General features: G+C 41.1%; 4 protein-coding genes across 4 annotated transcripts in view; all 4 read left to right on the top strand.

Annotated features, from left to right (window-relative positions):
- LOC108530157 (uncharacterized) overlaps positions 1-22,569 on the top strand; it is a 234,641-nt gene that overhangs the window by 37,501 nt on the left and 174,571 nt on the right.
- On the top strand, positions 3,241-5,983 carry LOC108530170 (protocadherin alpha-5). Its single transcript, XM_017872866.1, has one exon. The coding sequence runs from the start codon at positions 3,471-3,473 to the stop codon at positions 5,901-5,903; it is 2,433 nt and encodes an 810-aa protein (XP_017728355.1). The 5' UTR covers positions 3,241-3,470; the 3' UTR covers positions 5,904-5,983.
- LOC108530169 (protocadherin alpha-6-like) lies at positions 9,516-12,111 on the top strand. Its single transcript, XM_017872865.1, is given in 2 exon segments — positions 9,516-10,996; positions 10,999-12,111. Coding segments are annotated over 2 exon segments (2,439 nt in total). The 5' UTR covers positions 9,516-9,670.
- LOC108530172 (protocadherin alpha-8-like) overlaps positions 15,783-22,569 on the top strand; it is a 10,425-nt gene continuing 3,638 nt past the window's right edge. Inside the window, exon 1 of the mRNA XM_017872868.1 lies at positions 15,783-16,728. Coding sequence (XP_017728357.1) covers positions 15,983-16,728 — 746 coding nt within the window. The 5' untranslated portion in view covers positions 15,783-15,982. The remainder of the gene's footprint in view (positions 16,729-22,569) is intronic.

Below are 22,569 nucleotides of genomic sequence, written 5' to 3' on the forward strand. Positions count from 1 at the left end.
GAAAAAAAAGGAGAGACTTATTTTTAAAAAAAAAAAAAAAAAAAAAAAAAAAAATTAGCTAGATGTGGTGGTGCACACCTGTGGTCCCAGCTACTTGGGAGGCTGAAGTTGGAGACTTGAGCCTGAGGCTACAATGAACCTTGACTGTACCACTGCACTCCAGCCTGGGTCAGAGTGAGACTCTTTGTCACCCAGTTGTATAGAAACAACTATAGGTAGAGGCATAAAAAAGATGCCTGAGATTACAGCTCCTGAATTTAGCTTCATTGTCCCTTTCCACTAAGTGAGATAATCTGACATTAATGAATGCAATATAGTTGCATAAAAATGATTAATTTAATTTTTCACTATCTCAGGGATATGCTAGAACTATTCTCATATTTTTTATCCAAAGAGGATATATAATATGGATATTTTAGCACACTCCCTTATAGGGCAGTTATACCTTTCTCTGTGAATCATTATACAGGCAGTGCTAAGATGTGTATTACATGCACATGGTATCCTTTCTTACTATCCTTATAATAGAATAAATTAATTTTTATACAGAATTAATTTTTGAAGGATCAAATGACATATGTGCATAAATTATTTATACATTTTATACAATTGCTTCAACATTTCCTCTTCATGCAATCTGGTATATCTATATAATTTCTACAGATAACAGAAGAAAATACAGCTTATTAAAATTTTATTCTGGGTTTTGTAAGGAATAAAGGACATTTATACCCTTATGAAGATTAAATTTTCTTGTGTTAGTGTATTTCTAAAGGCTTTTAGTGAATTAATTGGAGACACTTTAAAATACTACACAGTTTTAAATCTAAATTTTTTTCTCAAGGAAGAAGTTCTTTTTACACAATGGTGCTTAAACATGACTGAAATATCTAAAGGAGAGGTTAACTGGATCAGTCAAGAAAATAATCTGTAATATTTGATTGAAAAAAATGGCTTAGAAGATTTTTAAAAATGTTCTTTTCCTGGCCGGGCGCAGTGGCTCAGGCCTGTATTCCCAGCACTTTGGGAGACCAAGGCGGGCGGATCACAAGGTCAGGAGATTGAGACCATCCTGGTTAACACAGTGAAACCCCGCCTCTACTAAAACTACAAAAATTAGCCGGGTGTGGGGGCGGGAGGCAGGAGAATGGCGTGAACCCGGGAGGCGGAGCTTGCAGTGAGCCGATATCGCGCTGCTACACTCCAGCCTGGGCTACAGAGCCGGGTGTGGGGGCGGGCGCCTGTAGTCCCAGCTACTTTTTTTTCCATAGGAAAAAAAGTAGTTTCCTATGGAGTCTCCCATGAAATTGAGATTAGATAATCTATAGTTATTGAGAAAAGAATATTCAAGATAAGAGTTGATCACTGTAGCACAAATGCAAGTGATAATTCGAAAAGTAAATATAATTAAATATAGTTTAACAGATATGAAAATGAATCAAAAGTCAAGAGTCTTGTTTTCTCCTGAAATATCTATATAAGTACATGAGATATTTTTTCCAGACTGAGAAGAGCATGTGAACTGATATTGTTGATTACTTTTTCTCCATTGAGTGTATCTTTTAAAATACTCAGTGTTTACCATAATACTCTGCAGATTACAATGTACACATTGTTAATACTACACTGTTAATTTGCCTTTTAAATACTTAATATTTACTTTTTTCAAAGGTTTTATTTGTGTATTCTGTATAAAATTCTACTGTAATTTATTCCATAGCCTTGTAGTTTTACATTATTTACTGTTATATAGTAGAAAGTGGCTAACGTCAGCTAATGCTATTTTAAAATATTTATTATCATTTTCTTATGTTTTTAACCATTGCGTATTAAAATATTTTAAAATTATCAGTATGACAACTATTAGGCAAATAGTCTTGGAAATTGATTTGTGTTTCAATGATCCAAGTATTACTGCAAAGTCATGATAATAGAGATAGTAAGAATCTTATAAGGGAAATGGTAAATACATCTTTAAAGATTGTATCAGAAACAATTCTGTGACAATATCTTATTTCTTTACAAGTTTGAATTCCAGAAATCAAGTGAATTTCCACTGACTTTGCATTTTCTGGTAATTTTGTTTTCTTATTAAGCTATATTTTAAATGTAAAAGTATCCAACAATAGAATTGCTGATCTCGTGGTCCCTCTTGTCTTCACAGGTAAGGGATATTTTGTAATATTTAAGGGATTTTAAGGAGTATATGTACAAGCAGACTGTTAGCTATTTCTCCAATAGAAAACTTGGTGACATTTTCTTTTGCCCGTATTTATTAAGTGTTTACTATATTTTCTAGGTCGTGTTCAAATGATACCACCCAGTAAACATTTGGGAGACTAAAAAGTCATTAAACTAACATAAAGGTAGCCTGGTTAATAAAATGATATTCTTTTCAACATGATTGTATTTACTGGAACCTGAACATTTTGTGAAATAGTATGTCGTATAGAAAATGTTAGGATTTTGACTTGTTATGTAACTGCAAAGCTATGTATTTTACAATTTTAAATAATTGCTTTATCAGTAATAGCAACTTGAAGAAATGCTATCTAGGTGCTACTAATTTGAAAATAGTGCAAAGACGTTTACCAAAGTTGTTCTATTATGCTTTTGATTTCTAGAAAGTTGAAATATCCTCATTACAGTTTTGGGGTAATATAAAAGTAGATAGGTGTTATAGATAAAGAAGTAGGTTTTCATCGATTTGAAGATTAGACCTCCAAGAAAAAACTCAGGTGAGAATGCCATTAAAATAGTTTTAGTTGTTTTTGAAAATAACATAAACAGAATGCCACTATTAAACACTGAAATTGGAATAAAAATTTGGTTTATGAGTAACACGGAGATAGCATACAAACATTCCATTGACTAATACAGAAAACTCAAAATTTTAATTAGATATGTTTAAATAGAGATGAGAAAAGTCAAAACTTTAACTCTTAAAAGTTATTTTTATCAGTTTGGAAATATATAAACTCCTCCCTATATAAAATGCACCAATACAAACTTCTCTAGTAAGGATTGGGGTTACATGACTTTAGATGCATGTTTCTGTAATATTTTAATGATGCACTTATACTGACGCATTTGAAGATAGAGTTTAATGATGTATTTTGATTAGAGATAAGTGATTTTAAAAAATGATAAGAATCATATCATTGAAAGTGAGAATACTTGAGAAATATTGACGAATATAAGCTAAACAAAGCAAAACAAAGTAAAACACTTACCCTTTCATCCGCATGATGTCGCTGGACACCGCAAGGTTTTTCTCCCTTCCCAACCTCAAAAGGAGTACAGTGAGTACATTTTCCTTAGACAGAAAGGAAAAGAACCTTCCATTTTTGGCTCTGCCAAGTAGCCCAAAAAGGTGATAATATAAAAATATATAGGTAATTGGGAATTGAATTTACAAAATACATAGTGTGGTGATGCAATAGAGAGCTGATAATCGGAACGAGATTGAGATGGTATATTCCCGGAGAGGAAGTCCGGGATCCCGGCTCCTGCTGCTGTGGCTTCTCCACATCTACTGGAAGGCAGGGAGCGGCCAGCTCCACTACTCGATCTCGGAGGAAGCCAAACACGGAACCTTCGTTGGCCGCATCGCGCAGGACCTAGGGCTGGAGCTGGCAGAGCTGGTGCCGCGCCTGTTCCGGGTGGCGTCCAAGGGCCGCAGGGACCTTCTGGAGGTAAATCTGCAGAATGGCATTTTGTTTGTGAATTCTCGGATCGACCGGGAGGAACTGTGCCGGCGGAGCGCGGAGTGCAGCATCCACCTGGAGGTGATCGTGGACAGGCCGCTGCAGGTTTTCCATGTGGAGGTGGCAGTGAAGGACATTAACGACAATCCGCCCAGGTTCTCCAGACAAGAACAAAGATTATTCATTTTAGAGTCAAGAATGCCAGATTCGCGGTTTCCAGTAGAGGGCGCGTCGGATTTGGATATCGGAGCAAACGCACAATTGAGATACAAGTTAAATCCTAACGAATATTTTGACTTAGATGTTAAAACAAATGAAGAAGAAACGAACTTTTTAGAGCTAGTTTTGAGGAAATCCTTAGATAGAGAAGAAACACAAGAACATCGTTTATTAGTGATTGCAACTGATGGAGGACAACCCGAACTAACAGGTACAGTTCAGTTGTTGATCAATGTATTGGATGCTAATGATAACGCCCCAGAATTTGATAAATCCATTTATAATGTCAGATTGTTGGAAAATGCACCAAGTGGGACATTAGTTATTAAACTGAACGCCTCAGATGCAGATGAGGGCATCAATAAGGACATAGTGTATTTCTTTAGTAATCTTGTTCTTGACGATGTAAAGTCCAAATTTATAATTAATTCTAATACTGGTGAAATAAAAGTTAAGGGGGAACTGGATTATGAAGACTGTAACTCATATGAAATTAATATTGATGCCATGGATAAAAGTGCATTCCCATTAACAGGACACTGTAAAGTAGTAGTGAAACTCCTGGATGTGAATGATAATACCCCAGAGATGGCCATAACCTCCCTTTTCCTGCCTGTGAAAGAGGACGCTCCAGTCAGCACGGTCATTGCTCTGATCACCGTGTCTGACCGTGACTCAGGTGCTAACGGGCAGGTGACCTGCTCCCTAATGCCCCACGTCCCCTTCAAGCTGGTGTCCACCTTCAAAAATTACTACTCGTTGGTGCTGGACAGCGTGCTGGACCGCGAGAGCGTGTCGGCCTATGAGCTGGTGGTGACCGCGCGGGACGGGGGCTCGCCTTCACTGTGGGCCACGGCCAGCGTGTCTGTGGAGGTGGCCGACGTGAACGACAACGCACCAGCGTTCGCGCAGTCCGAGTATACCGTGTTCGTGAAGGAGAACAACCCGCCGGGCTGCCACATCTTCACGGTGTCTGCGTGGGACGCGGACGCGCAGGAGAACGCGCTGGTGTCCTACTCGCTGGTGGAGCGGCGGGTGGGCGAGCGCGCGCTGTCGAGCTACGTGTCGGTGCACGCGCAAAGCGGCAAAGTGTACGTGCTGCAGCCGCTGGACCACGAGGAGCTAGAGTTGCTACAGTTCCAGGTGAGCGCGCGCGACGCGGGCGTGCCGCCTCTGGGCAGCAACGTGACGCTGCAGGTGTTCGTGCTGGACGAGAACGACAACGCGCCGGCCCTGCTGGCGCCTCGAGTGGGTGGCACCGGCGGTGCAGTGAGCGAGCTGGTGCCGCGGTCGGTGGGTGCTGGCCAAGTGGTGGCGAAGGTGCGCGCAGTGGACCCCGACTCGGGCTACAACGCGTGGCTTTCGTATGAGCTGCAGCCAGCGCCTGGCAGTGCGCGCATCCCGTTCCGCGTGGGGCTGTACACAGGCGAGATCAGCACAACACGCTCTCTGGATGAGACCGAAGCACCGCGCCACCGCCTTCTGGTGCTGGTGAAGGACCATGGAGAGCCCGCGCTGACAGCCACAGCCACAGTGCTGGTGTCGCTGGTGGAAAGTGGCCAGGCGCCGAAGGCCTCATCGCGGGCGTCGGCGGGCGCTGTGGGTCCCGAGGCTGCCCTGGTGGATGTCAACGTGTACCTGATCATCGCCATCTGTGCAGTGTCCAGCCTGTTGGTGCTCACGCTGCTGCTGTACACCGTGCTGCGGTGCTCGGCGCCGCCCACCGAGGTCGTGCGCACGCGAGGCAATCCCACTCTGGTGTGCTCCAGCGCGGTGGGGAGCTGGTCCTACTCGCAGCAGAGGAGGGAGAGAGTGTGCTCTGGAGAAGCCCCACCCAAGACGGACCTCATGGCTTTCAGTCCAAGCCTTCCTCAGGGTCCCACCTCTGCAGACAACGTGAGTTTTCTAATATTAACATCCAACTTTCCCTCCCAATTTTTAAATATTGTCACATTCACCCACTTTTTTTGTTTTTAAAAATTACGCCCTAGTACATAAATATTGTAGTACACAATTATTGCACTAATTCATGTACTATGTGCTTTTAATGATGTTTTTCTGTTAGGGTAATAGATTCATCAGCTTTCTGTGATATTAAGTATTTTAAAAATTAAATTTTATATTAGCATTTGAATTTCGCATCTCTAAAAATGTAGGATAATAATTGTAGGACATAGTTTGGAGTCATTCTCAAAGTCTGAGTTTATGACTCCATGAGAATTTATTTTATTTTATTATTATTTTTAAAGACCCTTTATTGTTCAGTCTGCAGTGGCCTGATTATAGCTCACTGAAGCCTGAAACTCGTGGGCTCAAGTGATCCTCCCATCTCAGCCGCCCAAGTAGCTGGACTACATGCACATGCTAATTAAAGTTTGTTTGTTTGTTTTTTTCTCTAGAGATAGGGGTCTTGCTACTTTGCCCAGGCTGGTATTGAACTCCTAGTTTGAAGCCATACTCCCATCTCAGCCTCCCGAAGTACTAAGATTACAGGATTGAGCAAGAGTTCCTGGCCTATAAAAATGTTTTAACACCACCCTTCCAATTTTACCTTTTTGTTTCTGTTGAGTTTAAATTATTATTTTATTACACTAATTTAGTTTCTGTTTTCAATTATATTTTTGCAGTATATTGTTTATTTCAACTTTGCCTAAGCAGTTCACCTGTATACCTATGATGAATTTGATAACTGTAATTTAAAGATTACATTTTTCATTTTATTGATCTTTTGAATAGGAAACACATATACATAGTTTACTGTTCTAAAGGTGCAAAAGAATACAGTTAAATTTTCTCTTTCACGTCCTTCATGAAATCAAAACATTCTTGGGTATCCTTCTAGAGATTTTTTTCATATGCAAATAAACTTCCCTCCCCCCTTAAAAAACATATGAGTATTGATTTTAATCTTGCTTTTTTCATTTACTAATATATCTTGATGATCATGAGTTATCATTACTGAAGTAGATTTGTTTTTCTTTTATCTGGATCTATGGTGTTCCATTGTGTAGAAATACAATCGGTTATTTTTCCCTTATCTTAACATTAACATTTAGTAGAACAATGATTTAATTTTCTGGAAACTTGCATATTTTTCAATTTATAAACTATGTATCTAATATATATTAGATATTTTGAGATGGAATTTTGCTCTTGTTGCCCAAACAAGTGCAATGGCGCAATCTCAGCCTCCCAGGTTCAAGCAATTCTCCTGCCTTATCTTCCCAAGTAGCTGGGATTGCAGGCATGTGCCACCACACCTGGCTAATTTTTTGTATTTACTAGACTTGGGGTTTCACCGCGTTGGTCAGGGTGGTCTCGAACTCCTAATCTCAGGTGATTTACCCGCCTTGGCCTCCCAAAGTGCTGGGATTGCAGGCGTGAGCCATCATGCCCAGCCTAAATTATTGTATTGATGAGGAGTAATTGTGAACCCCCTCAGTTGTGCAAATTCTGCTATATTTTGGTTGGGAAATTTTACTGCTTGTTGTTACTTTTCATTTTTAGATTAAAAAATACATATACCATGATACAAACTGCCCTCTTGAGTTGTTTACAAAGAATTGTTTATTAAATCTATATGTTTGAGACTACTCTAGACAAGTGTCCTCTCCATCTGAAATAATGAGAATCGTTTTTCTACTCTTTTGAGGGGAAAAGTGTGGGTTTATAGGTAATAACTAGTCTACACTTTACATGATAAAATGTGAATTCCCTATTTCTGTTGCTTTGCCTGTTTCTTTTATTCTCATATGCATTTAATTTTATAAATACCCTTCTATGATGCTATTTATATATTCCTAATATCCTGAGCTACTTTGAGGAAGTCCTAGAAATTGAGAAATAGTTTTTATCACTCTGTAAATCTACAGTTAACCACGGTCAAATTTTCAAAAATCAAGTTATCTTATTCTGTGATATAAACTATTTATATATCTCTTTACATATCAAGTTTTTATATATATTTTGTGCAGTTTATCTTTTTTATAGGACCCTCTTGTTTTGGGGATTGTTTTTGGTTAGGAAATTGAACCCTTTGTTTGCCCAAAATAACTACAGTAGAAAGTCAGTGATAAGAACTACTAAATAGATCCAGGTTAATTATTTTAAGAAAGAATTTCACACGGAAGAAAAGGCTTTTGTGTTACAATATTCTGTGAGGCATTTTACTGTATATCAGAATTTCAGAGTAAGGTGAAGATGATCATGTAATTTGAAAAGTCTCATTGGTGGCTCTAATTTTCTCCTTTCAAGGAGGGGTTCAATCACTTCCAATGGATAACATTAAGGTTAAATTAAGGGTGAAGTTGATATTTGGCCTTGACTTTTATGTGAGGGTAACATTTTTGCAGGTAAATGTAGATGTAATTTAAAAATCCAGCTAAAACAAACACAGTATTGGGAAAGAGGAAGAGCAAGTGGTCTATATTGTCAGAAAAATAAGATTCATATTGGAGAGTAACTGAAAATAACCTTCAAAAAGTTGATCACCTAATATGTGATTACATATTAGGTTACTAGAAGTTCCTCAAATGTCTTGGAATTTCTAGGTTTAGTAAAATTCAATGAAAGCTGTACTCATAAAGATAAATATGATAGCATGTGAAAGACAGATGGACTTAGGTGGATGTGGAATAAGGCAAGCCAGGGAAAAGGAGTAATTTAAAAAGTGATATAGATGACATGGGAAATGCTCATGTCATTAAAAATATGAATTTGAAAATTTGAATTTGGGGATTATTAATAATTGGTCATGTTTTGATATTTAACAAACTGTTTTCTAGGAGTCAGCATGTATAGGTGAAAATGACAATTAGAAACATAGAAAGAAGGGATGAAGATATGGATTTGTAAGTACCTCAATAAAAGTCTTATTCAAAACTTGGAAGTGAGTAAGAACAATTAAAGGAAAGGATATAGGACAGGGTTGAAGTTGAGAGAAAAGAACGAGATCATTTAAGAACAGCTGTAGAATCAAAAACAGCAAAGCACAATGGGTAGAAATTCCACTAGAACTGAAGTGGTAAAGTATATGAAAAGAAAATATTTTAAGCGAGAATCCTAATATAAGCTGCAGATAAATTAAATGTGATAAAGAATATGCTCTAGAATTTTATCTTCCATCATTACACAAAAGAACCTTAAGAGCGTCTGATATTTGTTGAACAAAGAAAGCATGGACTTCAACAATCCATAAAGTTTTAAAAATTCAACCAAAATTTGATGATTTTAAGTTACATTTTTCCCTAGAGCACTATATAATAGCATGTCCTATGACAGACATATGTGGACAAGTTTCTTTTCTAAAAGTGTGTAGAATAGTTTACATTTCTGATTTAAAGAGTAGTTTCGTAAACACTTAAATTTGCTAAACTGGCTGATACTAATGTTGCAAATACTGGTAGAAAAATTGTTTAGCTGTGAATAATTAGATCCCTTACTCTAAGGCTACTAAGATACCACTGCCTGTGCAAATTACAAACGTGAGGAGGATTTACTATAAAAGTAGAGAAAAGAAGATACCATTTTAAAATTATATAGTATAGCACCGTTATGTGAATTAATTTCTTACCTTTTGGAGCCGCATGATGTCGCTGTCTACCATGAAGTTATAGCTAGCCACCATTCACATTTCTTCTATTACTGCATCATTCCCTGACTGTTGAATGATGGCGGACGCAGAAGAATTGGATTAATAAATTCCGGAACTTACAGTATTTTATCTTTATGGGGAAGATCTTCTAATGGAAATAAAACAAGAGGTATTTGACATGGTGTTTACCCCGGAAGACAGATTGGGAAAGCAATGTCTGCTCCTCCCGTTTCTGCTCCTGGCAGCCTGGAAGGTGGGGAGCGGCCAGCTCCACTACTCCGTCCCGGAGGAGGCCAAACACGGCACCTTCGTGGGCCGCATCGCGCAGGATCTGGGACTACAGCTGGCGGAGCTGGTGCCGCGCCTGTTCAGGATGGCCTCCAAAAACCACGAGGACCTTCTGGAGGTAAATCTACAGAATGGTATTTTGTTTGTGAATTCTCGGATAGACCGAGAGGAGCTGTGCGGGAGGAGCGCGGAGTGCAGCATCCACCTGGAGGTGATCGTGGACAGGCCGCTGCAGGTTTTCCATGTGGACGTAGAGGTGAGGGACATTAACGACAACCCGCCCTTGTTCCCGGTAGAGGAACAAAGAGTGCTGATTTACGAATCTAGGCTGCCAGATTCTGTGTTTCCACTGGAGGGCGCGTCAGATGCAGATGTGGGCTCAAATTCCATCTTAACCTATAAACTCAGTTCTAGCGAATACTTCGGGCTAGATGTGGAAATAAACAGTGATGACAATAAACAAATTGGGCTCATATTAAGGAAATCCTTGGACAGAGAGGATGCTCCTGCACACAACTTATTCCTGACAGCCACAGATGGGGGCAAACCTGAGCTTACAGGGAGTGTTCACCTGCTGGTCACAGTGCTGGATGTGAATGATAATGCTCCCACTTTCGAGCAGCCTGAATACGAAGTAAGAATATTCGAAAACGCAGGCAATGGAACGACAGTTATCAGACTGAATGCTTCTGATCGGGATGAAGGAGCGAATGGGGCAATTTCATACTCTTTTAATAGCCTTGTTGCAGCCATAGTTATTGACCACTTTAGCATAGATCGAAATACAGGAGAAATAGTGATTCGGGGTAATTTGGATTTTGAACAAGTAAATTTATACAAAATCCGCGTTGACGCAACGGACAAAGGTCATCCTCCTATGGCGGGTCATTGCACCGTTTTAGTGAGAATTTTGGATAAAAATGATAACGTCCCTGAGATAACATTGACTTCCTTATCCTTGCCTGTACGTGAAGACGCTCAATTCGGTACTGTCATCGCCCTAATTAGCGTGAACGACCTTGACTCACGTGTCAACGGGCAGGTGACCTGCTCCCTGACGCCCCATGTCCCCTTCAAGCTGGTGTCCACCTTCAAGAATTACTACTCGTTGGTGCTGGACGGCACCCTGGACCGCGAGAGCGTGTCGGCCTATGAGCTGGTGGTGACCGCGCGGGACGGGGCTCGCCCTGTCACCTGTGGGCCCACGGCCACGTGTCTGTGGAGGTGGCCGACGTACCACAACCGCGCCGGCTTCGCCGCAGGTCCGATACACGGTGTCGTGAAGAGAACAACCCGCCGGGCCTGCCACATCTTCAACAGTGTCTCGCGGGAGCGGAACGCGCAGGGAGAAACGCCGGTGTCCCTACTCCGCTGGGGGCGGGGGTGGGCGAGCGCTGGCGCTGGCGAGCTACGCTGTCGTGCCCCGCGGAGAGCGTCAAGGTGTACGCGCTGGCAAGCCCGCTGGACCATGAAGAGCTAGAGTTGCTGCAGTTCCAGGTGAGCGCGCGCGACGCGGGAGTGCCGCCTCTGAGCAGCAACGTGACGCTGCAGGTGTTCGTGCTGGACGAGAACGACAACTCGCCGGTGCTGCTGGCGCCCCGGGTGGGTGGCACTGGTGGTGCAGTGAGCGAGCTGTTACCGCGGTCGGTGGGTGTGGGCCAAGTGGTGGCGAAAGTGCGCGCAGTGGACGCCGACTCGGGCTACAACGCGTGGCTTTCGTATGAGCTGCAGCCAGTGGCAAGCAGCGCTCGGTTCCCGTTTCGCGTGGGGCTGTACACGGGCGAGATCAGCACGACTCGTGTCCTGGACGAAGCAGACTCTCCGCGCCACCGGCTGCTGGTGCTGGTGAAAGACCACGGTGAGCCGGCGCTGACGGCCACGGCCACGGTGCTGGTGTCGCTGGTGGAGAATGGCCAGGCTCCAAAGGCGTCATCGCAGTTGTCGGTGGGCGCCGCGGGGCCAGAGGCGGCGCTGGTGAATGTCAACGTGTACCTGATCATCGCCATCTGTGCGGTATCCAGCCTGCTGGTCCTCACGCTACTGCTGTACACCGCGCTGCGGTGCTCGGCGCCGCCCGCCGAGGGCGCGTGCACGGCGGGCAAGCCCACGCTGGTGTGCTCCAGCGCGGTGGGGAGCTGGTCACACTCGCAGCAGAGGCGGCAGAGGGTGTGCTCTGGGGAGGGCCCACCCAAGATGGATCTCATGGCCTTCAGCCCCAGCCTTTCACCTTGTCCTGTTATGGGTAGGGCGGAGAATCAGGCTTTAAATGAAGACCATGATGCCAAAGTAAGTGAATTTTCATAATTAACAGTTAATTTTATTTTAAATTCATAATTTTTTCCGCAGATTTGTTTTCTATATTTCTGTTTTTAATTTTAATTAATTTTACAAAATTTACGTATTTTCATTTTATTCTGTTTCTTATTATAATCTCTTTGCTTCTCTAATATTTATAATTTAAGTGGAATTAGAAATCATTGTCCACAATCTGCACCTCAGAATTTTTGTCTTCAAACCAAAATATTCTGGGACATGTCGTTTTCTGTTGCATTTTAATTCAGATTCTTAGTAGCATTTTTTTCTGATTAATTATACAGGATTTTCATTTGTTTGCCTTTGAGCTGTAGGAAAATATTTTTACATATACTCTTTTTTGATCATATATTGATATTTGAGCACCGCTGTATCAATTATGCTTTTACACTTTCCATTTCAATGTTTTTCTGCTGAGACTTTTATTAACACTTTGATTTTATCCATTTTGTGTAAGAACTCTGGTCATCATACTTTTTATCTGTGGTTCCCTTTTCAGACTTGTGATTCCAGGAGACAATAGTGTTTATTTATTGTCCCCTTTTAAACCATTGAGGAATAAAGGACAAAAACAATAATTATCAGCCTGAATACTTCTGGTTGTTATGGTTGATTTATTTACTACTGATCTAAATACTGGAAAAATAGTGATTCAAGAGATTTTGGACCTTGTGATCAAGTAAATTTATATGAAAACTGCATTCCTCTGGCATTGCAGCTCTCTTATTTCTGTTTGAATTTCATTTGATGGTCTTCTCTTCATGGAGTCTAAATCTATTTTTTGTATTAATATTTCCATTGTTTCTACACAGTAATTTAAACTATTCACTATTTTCTCTGTGTGTGTGTGTGTGACAGGGTCTTGCTCTGTCACCCAGGCTGGAGTACAGTGGTGCAATAATGGCTCACTGCACCCTCGAGTTCCTGGGCTCAAGTGATTCTCTCACCTCAGCCACTGGAGTAGCTGGGACTACACACGAGCACCACCATGCCCTCCACCTTTTTTTTTTTTTTTGTAGAGACGGGGTTTCTCCATGTTGCCCAGGCTGGTCTCAAACTACTGGTTGCAAGTGATCTGCCCACCTTGGCCTCCCAGAGTACTAAGATTATAGGAGTGAGTCACTATGCTTGGCTATTCATTATTTCTTTAAATGAAAAGCAGCAAAAAGTAGTGATTAAGTGTGACTTTTGGTGCTATCCTACCTTGCCTAAACTTCATTGCTACCAATTTTGTTTTGTGGATGGATTGTTTCACCTCCATTTCAGTTTCTTCTGTAAAGTTGGTATGATAAACACTAGTTTCAATGATAGAATTTTCATAAAGCTTTAGTAAGTTGATACTGTAAGGTGCTTATAGCTGTGTTTGCCAAATAGTAAGTGCTTAATAAAATTTGCTACTAGTTTTCCGAAGAGGAAAATAAAAACTTCATGTCATTTTATGTTAGGAAACTCTCATTATGGATTCTATATTGTTTTCATTTTATGTAAAGATTGAATTTTTGTTATTCATAGTGAGGCCATAATTACCAAATTAATCCGAGATGTCTCTAACGTTTTAAATGCCATGTTCCACATTAAAAGTAATTTAAAATGTGTGTTTCAAAGTTGAAAATTGAATGAAGACTTGGACAGTGGAAAAGTTTTATGAATTCAAAAGACATTTAAACTGCTGAGTCCTCAGTGATTTCCTGAAGGTGGTTTTGACTTTTTGTGTTGTCCACGTTCCCAGGAAATATTAGACTATGTTAAGCATGAATGGTGTATTTGCCCACATTTAAAAGTTGCTTAAGGGCCATTAGAGGACTGAGTTGAGGTTTGTGTTCCCTAATGTGAGCATTTTCCATTTTTGAAATGGCAGAAACCATTAGTAGTATTTTCTGTTTTCTAAAAGAAGTACATGATAATTTTAAAGCATGTAATTAATATTGCACCAAAATTTAAAAAACTACCTCTACATACTTAAGAGTGGCAGAATTGTCTCTGATTATACCGAAGATCACCATTTGTGTAGATAATGATATCTAACAACCTCAAAACAGCATACTTTCTTAGGAAGTAGAGAACTGTAGCGTTGCTAGTGAGTAAATGTTTTTTTAAAAGTTTCTAGGGGGGTCTTTAAGAGTATCACACTGTGCCTGCTGAGAATCATCGAATTAACAAGACCCAGTCCCTGGCTTCAAATTTAATAGATAAATAAATATAAGTATCCTACATAAATACGATAGTAAAAGGAAGAATATTGTAAGAGGTGCTAGAAAGGTACATCACAGTGTTATTGGAATAGAAAAAAAACATTTGCCTTTTTCCCTTGTTGAAGGAGTCCGTGAAGAGTCATGATGTTTTACTGGTTATAAAATGGAAAGAGTTTTCCCTGGGAAAATATGGAGACTAATAGGTATTCTTGAGAACAGAGTAACTTAAGTGAGTACAAGGAAAATTCCAAATGTACCTAGAAATAAGGAATAGTCAACTTTGGGTAAAGCACATGGTTCCTATAAGAGAGACTGTGATATAAAGCAAGAAAAGTAAAATGAGAAAAACCTTCTGGGTAACTTTGAGTACTAGACAAGTAATTTTGACACTCTTCAAAAGTTGTATGAAAGCTGCCAAAAAGTGTGAAGCAATGGGAATCAAAAGTGTTTAAGGAAAATGACTGCAAGGATTAAATGAAGGAGAATGAAATAGGAACGGACAGGTTACACAATAAGAAGCCACTGCAATACTCCAGGAAAGCAGCAATTATGAAAACTTATTTAGGAAAACATCTGAATACAGACATAATTATTTTACATTGCCATTGGGAACATTGGAGTGAAACATTCAAGAAAACTAACACAGTAAGATAGATCCAAAAAGGATGAAATAACTCAAGACTTGATCAAAGGGCTGCTTTACATGAGATGGCTGAGCACTGAAATTTATCTAATAAAATAAACATATTATAAAAGAAATAATACAAATCATATTTGAGATTGTATAAATAGGCATATATCATAACACACAAGTGTTTGAAAGGATAGAATGAGGAAACAAATATAAAATTATGAACTCCTGAAACAGTATATATAGATTCTGCTAAAGCAAAAAATTCAGAATACTTCCTCCTCAGAAAGTTCACATGATTCAAATTCTTCCCCTTCAAAGATTCCCCAAACCTTCTCTTATTTTGTTTTCCCAAGAAAAGTGTCTGGATAGGTGCTAACGTTTCATGCCTCCTAAAAAGAAAACACACACACACACACACACACACACACACCCCTTTCTAAGTTTCTCTTTCATCAATCAGTAGATTCTTGAGATCCTGGGTCCCTAAAAGAGTACAGGATTTTTCTTAACAAGGGGTACTGAATCAAGAATATGAAGTTTCCTGGGATCCAGATCAAAGGAATTTAAACTTGCAGTTGTTCAGATTCATGTTGTCACTTAGGTTTCTGTCTTTATTTAAAATTGTGTGAAAAAAAGTTTTTCTAAGGCATGAGGAAGCTACAATTATGTTCACGCTAAGTATTCAAAAGCCATCAGTCGCCTAAGAATGCTTCTAACAAGCATGAGAAATGCTATTTTAACCTTTAACAACAATGAAGAAAAAAATTCAGAGTTTGAAATAAAACTTTTCAACAGATTAATAGTTTGTAATTCTTACTTAGCATTTGGGCCACATGATGTCGCTCTTTACCGCAAATTCTTTCATAATCAACAAAAGGAAGTCATTCCTGTTCACACTGGAAAGACGCTCCACTCTCTTTCACTCTTCAGATGCACAATGGCCACACATCGAGATTGCAATGAAGGGATAAAAACATTCCTATAAATTCAGAGGCAGGTTTTGCTGACTAGAAAAAAAAAACGCCAATAATCTGAAATGGTGTGCCAGAGTGGATACGACCCAGGGGGCCGACATCTACTGCTGTTTATTATAATTCTAGCAGCTTGGGAGGCGGGGAGAGGCCAGCTCCACTACTCGGTCCCCGAGGAGGCTAAACACGGCACCTTCGTGGGCCGCATCGCGCAGGACCTGGGGCTGGAGCTGGCGGAGCTGGTGCCGCGCCTGTTCCGGGCGGTGTGCAAATTCCGTGGGGACCTTCTGGAGGTAAATCTTCAGAATGGCATTTTGTTTGTAAATTCTCGGATCGACCGCGAGGAGCTGTGTGGGTGGAGCGCGGAGTGCAGCATCCACCTGGAGGTGATCGTGGACAGGCCGCTGCAGGTTTTCCATGTGGACGTGGAGGTGAAGGACATTAACGACAACTCTCCCGTGTTCCCAGCGACACAAAAGAACCTGTTCATCGCGGAATCCAGGCCGCTTGACTCTCGGTTTCCACTAGAGGGCGCGTCCGATGCAGATATCGGGGACAACGCCTTGCTCACTTACAGACTGACTCCCAGTGAGTATTTCTCCCTGGACGTGCCAACCAGCAACCAGCAGGTAAAACCTCTTGGGCTTGTATTACGGAAACCTTTGGACAGAGAAGAAACTCCGGAGCTTCATTTATTGCTCACGGCCACCGATGGAGGCAAACCTGAACTGACTGGCACCGTTCAGGTACTCATCACAGTACTGGACGTCAATGACAATGCCCCAGTGTTCGACAGAACCCTCTATACGGTGAAATTACCAGAAAACGTTTCCATCGGAACGCTGGTGATTCACCCCAATGCCTCAGATTTAGACGAAGGCTTGAATGGGGATATTATTTATTCCTTCTCCAGTGATGTTTCTCCAGATATAAAATCCAAGTTCCACATGGACCCCGTAAGTGGGGCAATCACAGTGATAGGACACATGGATTTTGAAGAAAGTAGAGCACACAAGATCCCAGTAGAGGCTGTCGATAAAGGCTTCCTACCACTGGCTGGCCATTGTACAGTTCTTGTGGAAGTTGTGGATGTAAATGACAATGCTCCACAGTTGACTCTCACTTCCTTGTCTCTCCCTGTTTCAGAGGATGCCCAGCCAGGTACAGTCATCACTTTGATTAGCGTGTTTGACCGAGATTTTGGATCCCATGGACATGGTTCCTGCTCCTTGACCCCACGTCCCCGTTAGGTTGGTGTTTATTCAAGAATTATATTCATGTGGTGCTGGACCAGCGTCCTGACCGCGAGAGCGTGTCGGCCTATGAGCTTGGTGTGACCGCGCGGCGCATGCGGGGCTGCTTTTGCTGGGTGGCAGCCGTGTCTGTGGACAGGTGGCGCACTGTGAACGCACACGCGCCGGCGTTCACGTTTCCTAGCGCAGTCCGAGTACACGGTGTTGTGAAGCGAACAACCACTGGGCTGCCGCGATCTTCCCAGCTGTCGGCGGGGGACCGCTGCAGCACGGCGCAAAGAAGAAACGCTGCTGCGAAGTGCACCCTACAGCCTCCTCGTGGTCTAGCGGGCTGCTCGAGTCTCGCGGTACAACGGCTTGTGGCCGCTCTTCGCGCGTGCACCGCGACCTGACGCCACGGTAGCGCTGTCGAGCTACGTGTCGGGGCACGCGAGAGCGGCAAGGTGACGCGCTCAGCCGCTAGACCACGAGGAGCCTGGAGCTGCTGCAGTTCCAGGTGAGCGCGCGCGGGAAACGCGGGCGTGCCGTCATCTGAGCAGCAACGGACGCTGAGGTGTTCGTGCTGGACGGAACGACATACGCGCCGGTGCTGCGGCGCCTCGGTGGGTGGCACTGGTGCGCTGTGGCGAGCGTGGCCGCGGTCTGTGGGCGTGGGCCATGGTCGTGCGAAGGACGTGCAGTGTGACGCATGACTCAAGGCCACAACGCGTGGCTTTCGTACGATTCAACCTGTCCGCACGCCAGTGCACGCATCCCGTTCAACGCGTGGGCCCTCTACACTGGCGAGGATCAGCATAACCGAGCCTAGATGAGACGGACGCACCGCGCCACCGCCTTCTGGGCTGGTGAAGGACCATGGGGAGCCCCTCGCTGACAGCCACAGCCACCGTGCTGGTGCCGCTGGTGGAAAGCGGCCCAGTCACCAAAGGCGTCGGTCGCGGGCATCGGGTGGGCATTCAGCCCAGAGGTGGCACTGATGGATGTCAAACGTGTACCTGAATCATCGCCATCTGCTCCGGTCCAGTTGTTGGGTCTTTACCCTCTGCAATGACACCGCGTTTGGTGCGGTGCTGCAGCGCCCGTCCCCTCCGAGGTTGCATGTGGTCCTGGTAAAGCCCAGCTCTGGTGTGCTCCAGCCCGGGTGGGGAGCTGTCATTGCTCCAGCAGAGCCGCAGAGGATGATGCTCTGGGGAGGGCCCACCCCAAGACAGACTCATGCCCTTCAGTCGCGCAGCCTTCCTCAAGGGTCCTCCTCTTCAGAACAATGTGAGTCCATAATAAGCATTTTTTTTTTTTGCTTCCAACACTTTTAAAATAATTAGTTCATTGTCCCTGCCTTAAATTTTCTTCATAATTTCTTTTTTAGTTGATAACTTTGTACATATAATTATTTGTTTTAGTGTTAGCGCTGTATTTGCACTAATTTTGGAAGTACCTTTGAATATACACTTTGGGATACGTAATACTGTAGATCAAAATCTATGGTTTATGTTGGCTACTCTCCTATTTTTGGAGAAGGACTTGCTAACTGGAACAATGATTCAGCCTTTTCTCTATCAGGTGTTATTTTACAAATCAAGGGTGTTTACATTTCCATATGTGGTGATAATACTAGGAGAAGGGCGGGGATAGTAAACAAATTTCAAATATATATTTGTTAGCGTAATATTTTATTCTATGTACTGTCCTCATTTTATAAAATATAGAGGGGCAAAATCATCTGTTCAATTTGCATTTTTATATTGAGAACTTGAATTTTAAACATTCTTTTACATCTAATGTTATCTTCTTTTTATCATATTTGGGTGAGGTCCGCGAGCTTCTTTTAACTTACGTTGTTGAAATTGATTTGGCCATGTTCTTGATGAATCAAATATGAAACAATTTAAAAATAGTTTTAAATAGCAGTTCAATAGTATTTTTTGATTTGTTCCTTGTTTGTATACAGAAATATATTCAGCATGAAAATTTCAAAGAGGGAAATCTTAGTAACATTAGTAAAAATCTCGTTGTCTCCTCGCACTCCAAAGCCATTCACTTACGCTTTCGAATTTCTGAAGCGGTTTAGTTTTGTTGTATATTCCCAAGATATTATTGCCAAATTGTATATAATATTGGGAGGGGGTGGACGTATTTACAATCGCCAAATTGTAAATCGCCTATATATATATTTAGAATTTGCCCCTTCCTTGCCTTCCCTCACCTCTTCTCCTTCTCCTTTCTCTTCTTTTTCTTTCCTTTCTTTTCTTTTTCTTCTGAGACAACGATCTCACTCAATTGCACCTAGGCGCTGAACATGCAGTGGCAGGATTATAGCTCACTGGCAGTCCTGGCTCACAGGATTCTCCCGTCTCAGCCCTCCTGGAGTAGGCTGGAAATACAGTCTGCATGTCATTGGCCAGCTAGATTTTATTTTAATTTTTGTAGAGACCAGAGTGAGTCTTGTTTCCCGAGGGCTGGTCTTGAGACCCTGGCTTCAAGTGAATCCTCCTACCATGGCCTCCCAAAGGTGTGGGAATTACAGACAGAGCAACCGCACCCAGCCTGCCTTTCATCTCCTTTTTTTTTTTTTTTAAAGAAGTGATTACAGTAGAAACCTACCCTTCAATGCACTTTTTGTTTGTTTTTCCACTAATTATGGTTTTTTTTTTTTTTTTTTTTTTTGACAGAGTTTTACTCTGTCGCCCTCGCTGGAGTGCAGTGGTGCGATCTCAGCTCACTGCAAAATCTGCCTCTCTGGTTCAAGCGATTCTCATGCTTCAGTCACCCAAGTAGCTGAGATTAAAGATGCTGGCAACCATGCTGGGCTAAATACACACACACACACACACACACACACACACACACACACACACACACATATATATATATATATTATTAGTAGAAACAGAGTTTCACCATGTTACCCTGGCTGGTCTCGAAATCTTGGGCTCAAGTGATCTGCCTGCCTCAGCCTCCCAAAGTGCTGGGATTACAGGTGTAAGCCACCGCATCCAGCCTAAATTATATATTGGGTTTTGTGGCATATTATTTCATTAGCGCTTATTCCTTCTTTTTGATTATTTGCTTTCTTATTTTTAAAAGTATTTGCATCTTATTTTGTTTTATGGATATATCATGATTTATTAATCCAGTAGTGTATTAGGGACATTAATGAAACAATAACTTAATTGTCCAGACTTTTAAAAAATTTTTACAAATAATTTGGTTGGTTAAAAAAAGATAGTTAACTGGGCGTGGTGGCATACACCTCTAATCCCAGCATTTCAGGAGGCTGAGTCAGGAGGATTCCTTCAGTTTAGGAGTTTGAGACCAGCTTGTGCATCTTTTGTAGAGACTTTGTAAAATTAGCTGTGCATGGTGATGTGTGTCTGTAGTGTCAGCTACTCAAGAGGCTGAGGTGGGAGGATCACTTGAGCCTAGGAGCTCCAAGTGCAGTTATCATGCCACTGAACTCCAGCCTAGGTGACAGAGCAATACCTTGCCTCAAAAATAAAATAAAATAAAATAAAACACAGAACTGATGATCAATTTTCACAGTTCCTAATATTCTAATATACTTTAGGAAATTATTTTAGGATGTTACTGTTTTCTTTTTAACGTGAATAAGGGTAGAGGTATAACAAAGTCAAAAATCTGTTTGGTAATCAATATAATTATTTACCATTGAGCAGTAATATGTCATTCACCACAAGCAGACCAAGTTTGCTGCTCTTGTTGAAAGAATATTGTTTTGCAGAAAAATCTATAAATATCTTTGACCTTCAAAGATGGTAGTTGTCATTCTGTTTTCATTGCTTTGTTTTTATGCTTACATGCATGTATATTTAAAACCTTCCTAGCATATTATTAAGAAAGTTTTAAATACCCTAAATAGGAATTCCCTAAATTGGGAAATACTTGAAGTTGATAGGGGATCCTCCTTAGCCACCCAAACTGTATTCATCAATTATTATCATCATTATTATTATTATTTTTGAGACACGGTCTCACTGTGTAGCCCAGGATACAGTGCAGTGGCACAATCTGGGCTCACTGCAACCTCTGCCTCCTGGGCTCAAGTGATCTTCCTACCTCAGCCTCCAAAGTTGCTGGGACTACAGGCGCACACCACCATACTCAGCTAATTTTTGTATTTTTTGTAGCGATGGGGTCTTACCATGTTGCCCAGGCTGGTCTCAAACTCCTGAAATATCGAGAAATACTATTTTCTTTACAAATTGTTTGCTACTATTTAGAGTCAACTACAGAAATATTTTTTGTGTAAATAATGTGATGAGAAATTTAAATTATTTCACAGAAAGTGCCCTTATTCACCTTTCCTATTTTACCTTCGTTTTTGGTAAGAATTTTGTAGAAATTCAGAGGAGCTCTTAATCATCTACAATGAAGGCATTCATGGAGAATTTACTTTTGAGGTGGACTTTGAAAGATGAATAGAATTTTGACACATAAAGATGAAGTAATAGAAGAAAAACCTTGAACAAAGAGTGTACCAAGAAAGAGACAACATGTTTTCTGTAAAATATGACTCATATTGGAAAGCGGTTAGCCTTAGCATTGAGAAGATTGGCTCATGGTCATGTAGCCTATCTCCCAAATGGAAGTCTAATGTCTTGACAATTGGTCAATAGAAGGATAAACTTGCTGAAGATTTTAGTGCAATCGAGTGAAAGCTCTACTAATAAAGACAGAAATTATCTCACATGAAAGGAGAGATGGAATGTATACAAACTTTAAATATGGTAGGCAAGGGAAAAGAAATCATAAAAATACATATGAGTAAGTGTGGAGAATTGCCATGCTATAAAAATTGTGATTCTTTAATGATTTGGGTTTTGGGTGATTATTGATTAGATATTCTTCTAACTTTGGTTGACTCATTTTCTAGGCAATGTTAGGGTATACAGGTTAAAATGTCAGGTAGAAAATGAAAATAGGAGGTTGCAGATATGGAGTTAAGAATACTTCAAATAATAGGCTAGTCTAAAGCCCTGGAAATAGAAATGTTAAATAAAAAGATTGGGGAAAAAAGGTTAAAGGCATAATTCTGGAAAATACTCACTTTTTGGAGCAGAAGAAAGATGAAGAACTAACAAACAAGCCAATGGTGGAAATACTACTAGAGTTTGACATGTCAGAGAAATCCTAGAGGAAAATGTTTTAAGTGAAAGGCTGAATTTAACAAGCTATAGAGTTATCGGGAAATAGTGTAAAGAATATGCACATACATTTTTATTACTTTAGTAAGTAAAACTGTTCAGGCAATTTGACATTTATTGAATAAAGAAAAGCAGAAATTTAACAATAAGAACACAGCATATAATTCTAACTTTTCTGCATTTTATCTTCTTGTGTGTGTGTGTTTTTTTGTTTTTTTTTTTTTTTTTTTTTTTTTT

This window comes from Rhinopithecus bieti, unplaced genomic scaffold (genome assembly GCF_001698545.2).
Source record: "Rhinopithecus bieti isolate Rb0 unplaced genomic scaffold, ASM169854v2 scaffold_7438, whole genome shotgun sequence".
NCBI classification, from domain to species: domain Eukaryota; kingdom Metazoa; phylum Chordata; class Mammalia; order Primates; family Cercopithecidae; genus Rhinopithecus; species Rhinopithecus bieti.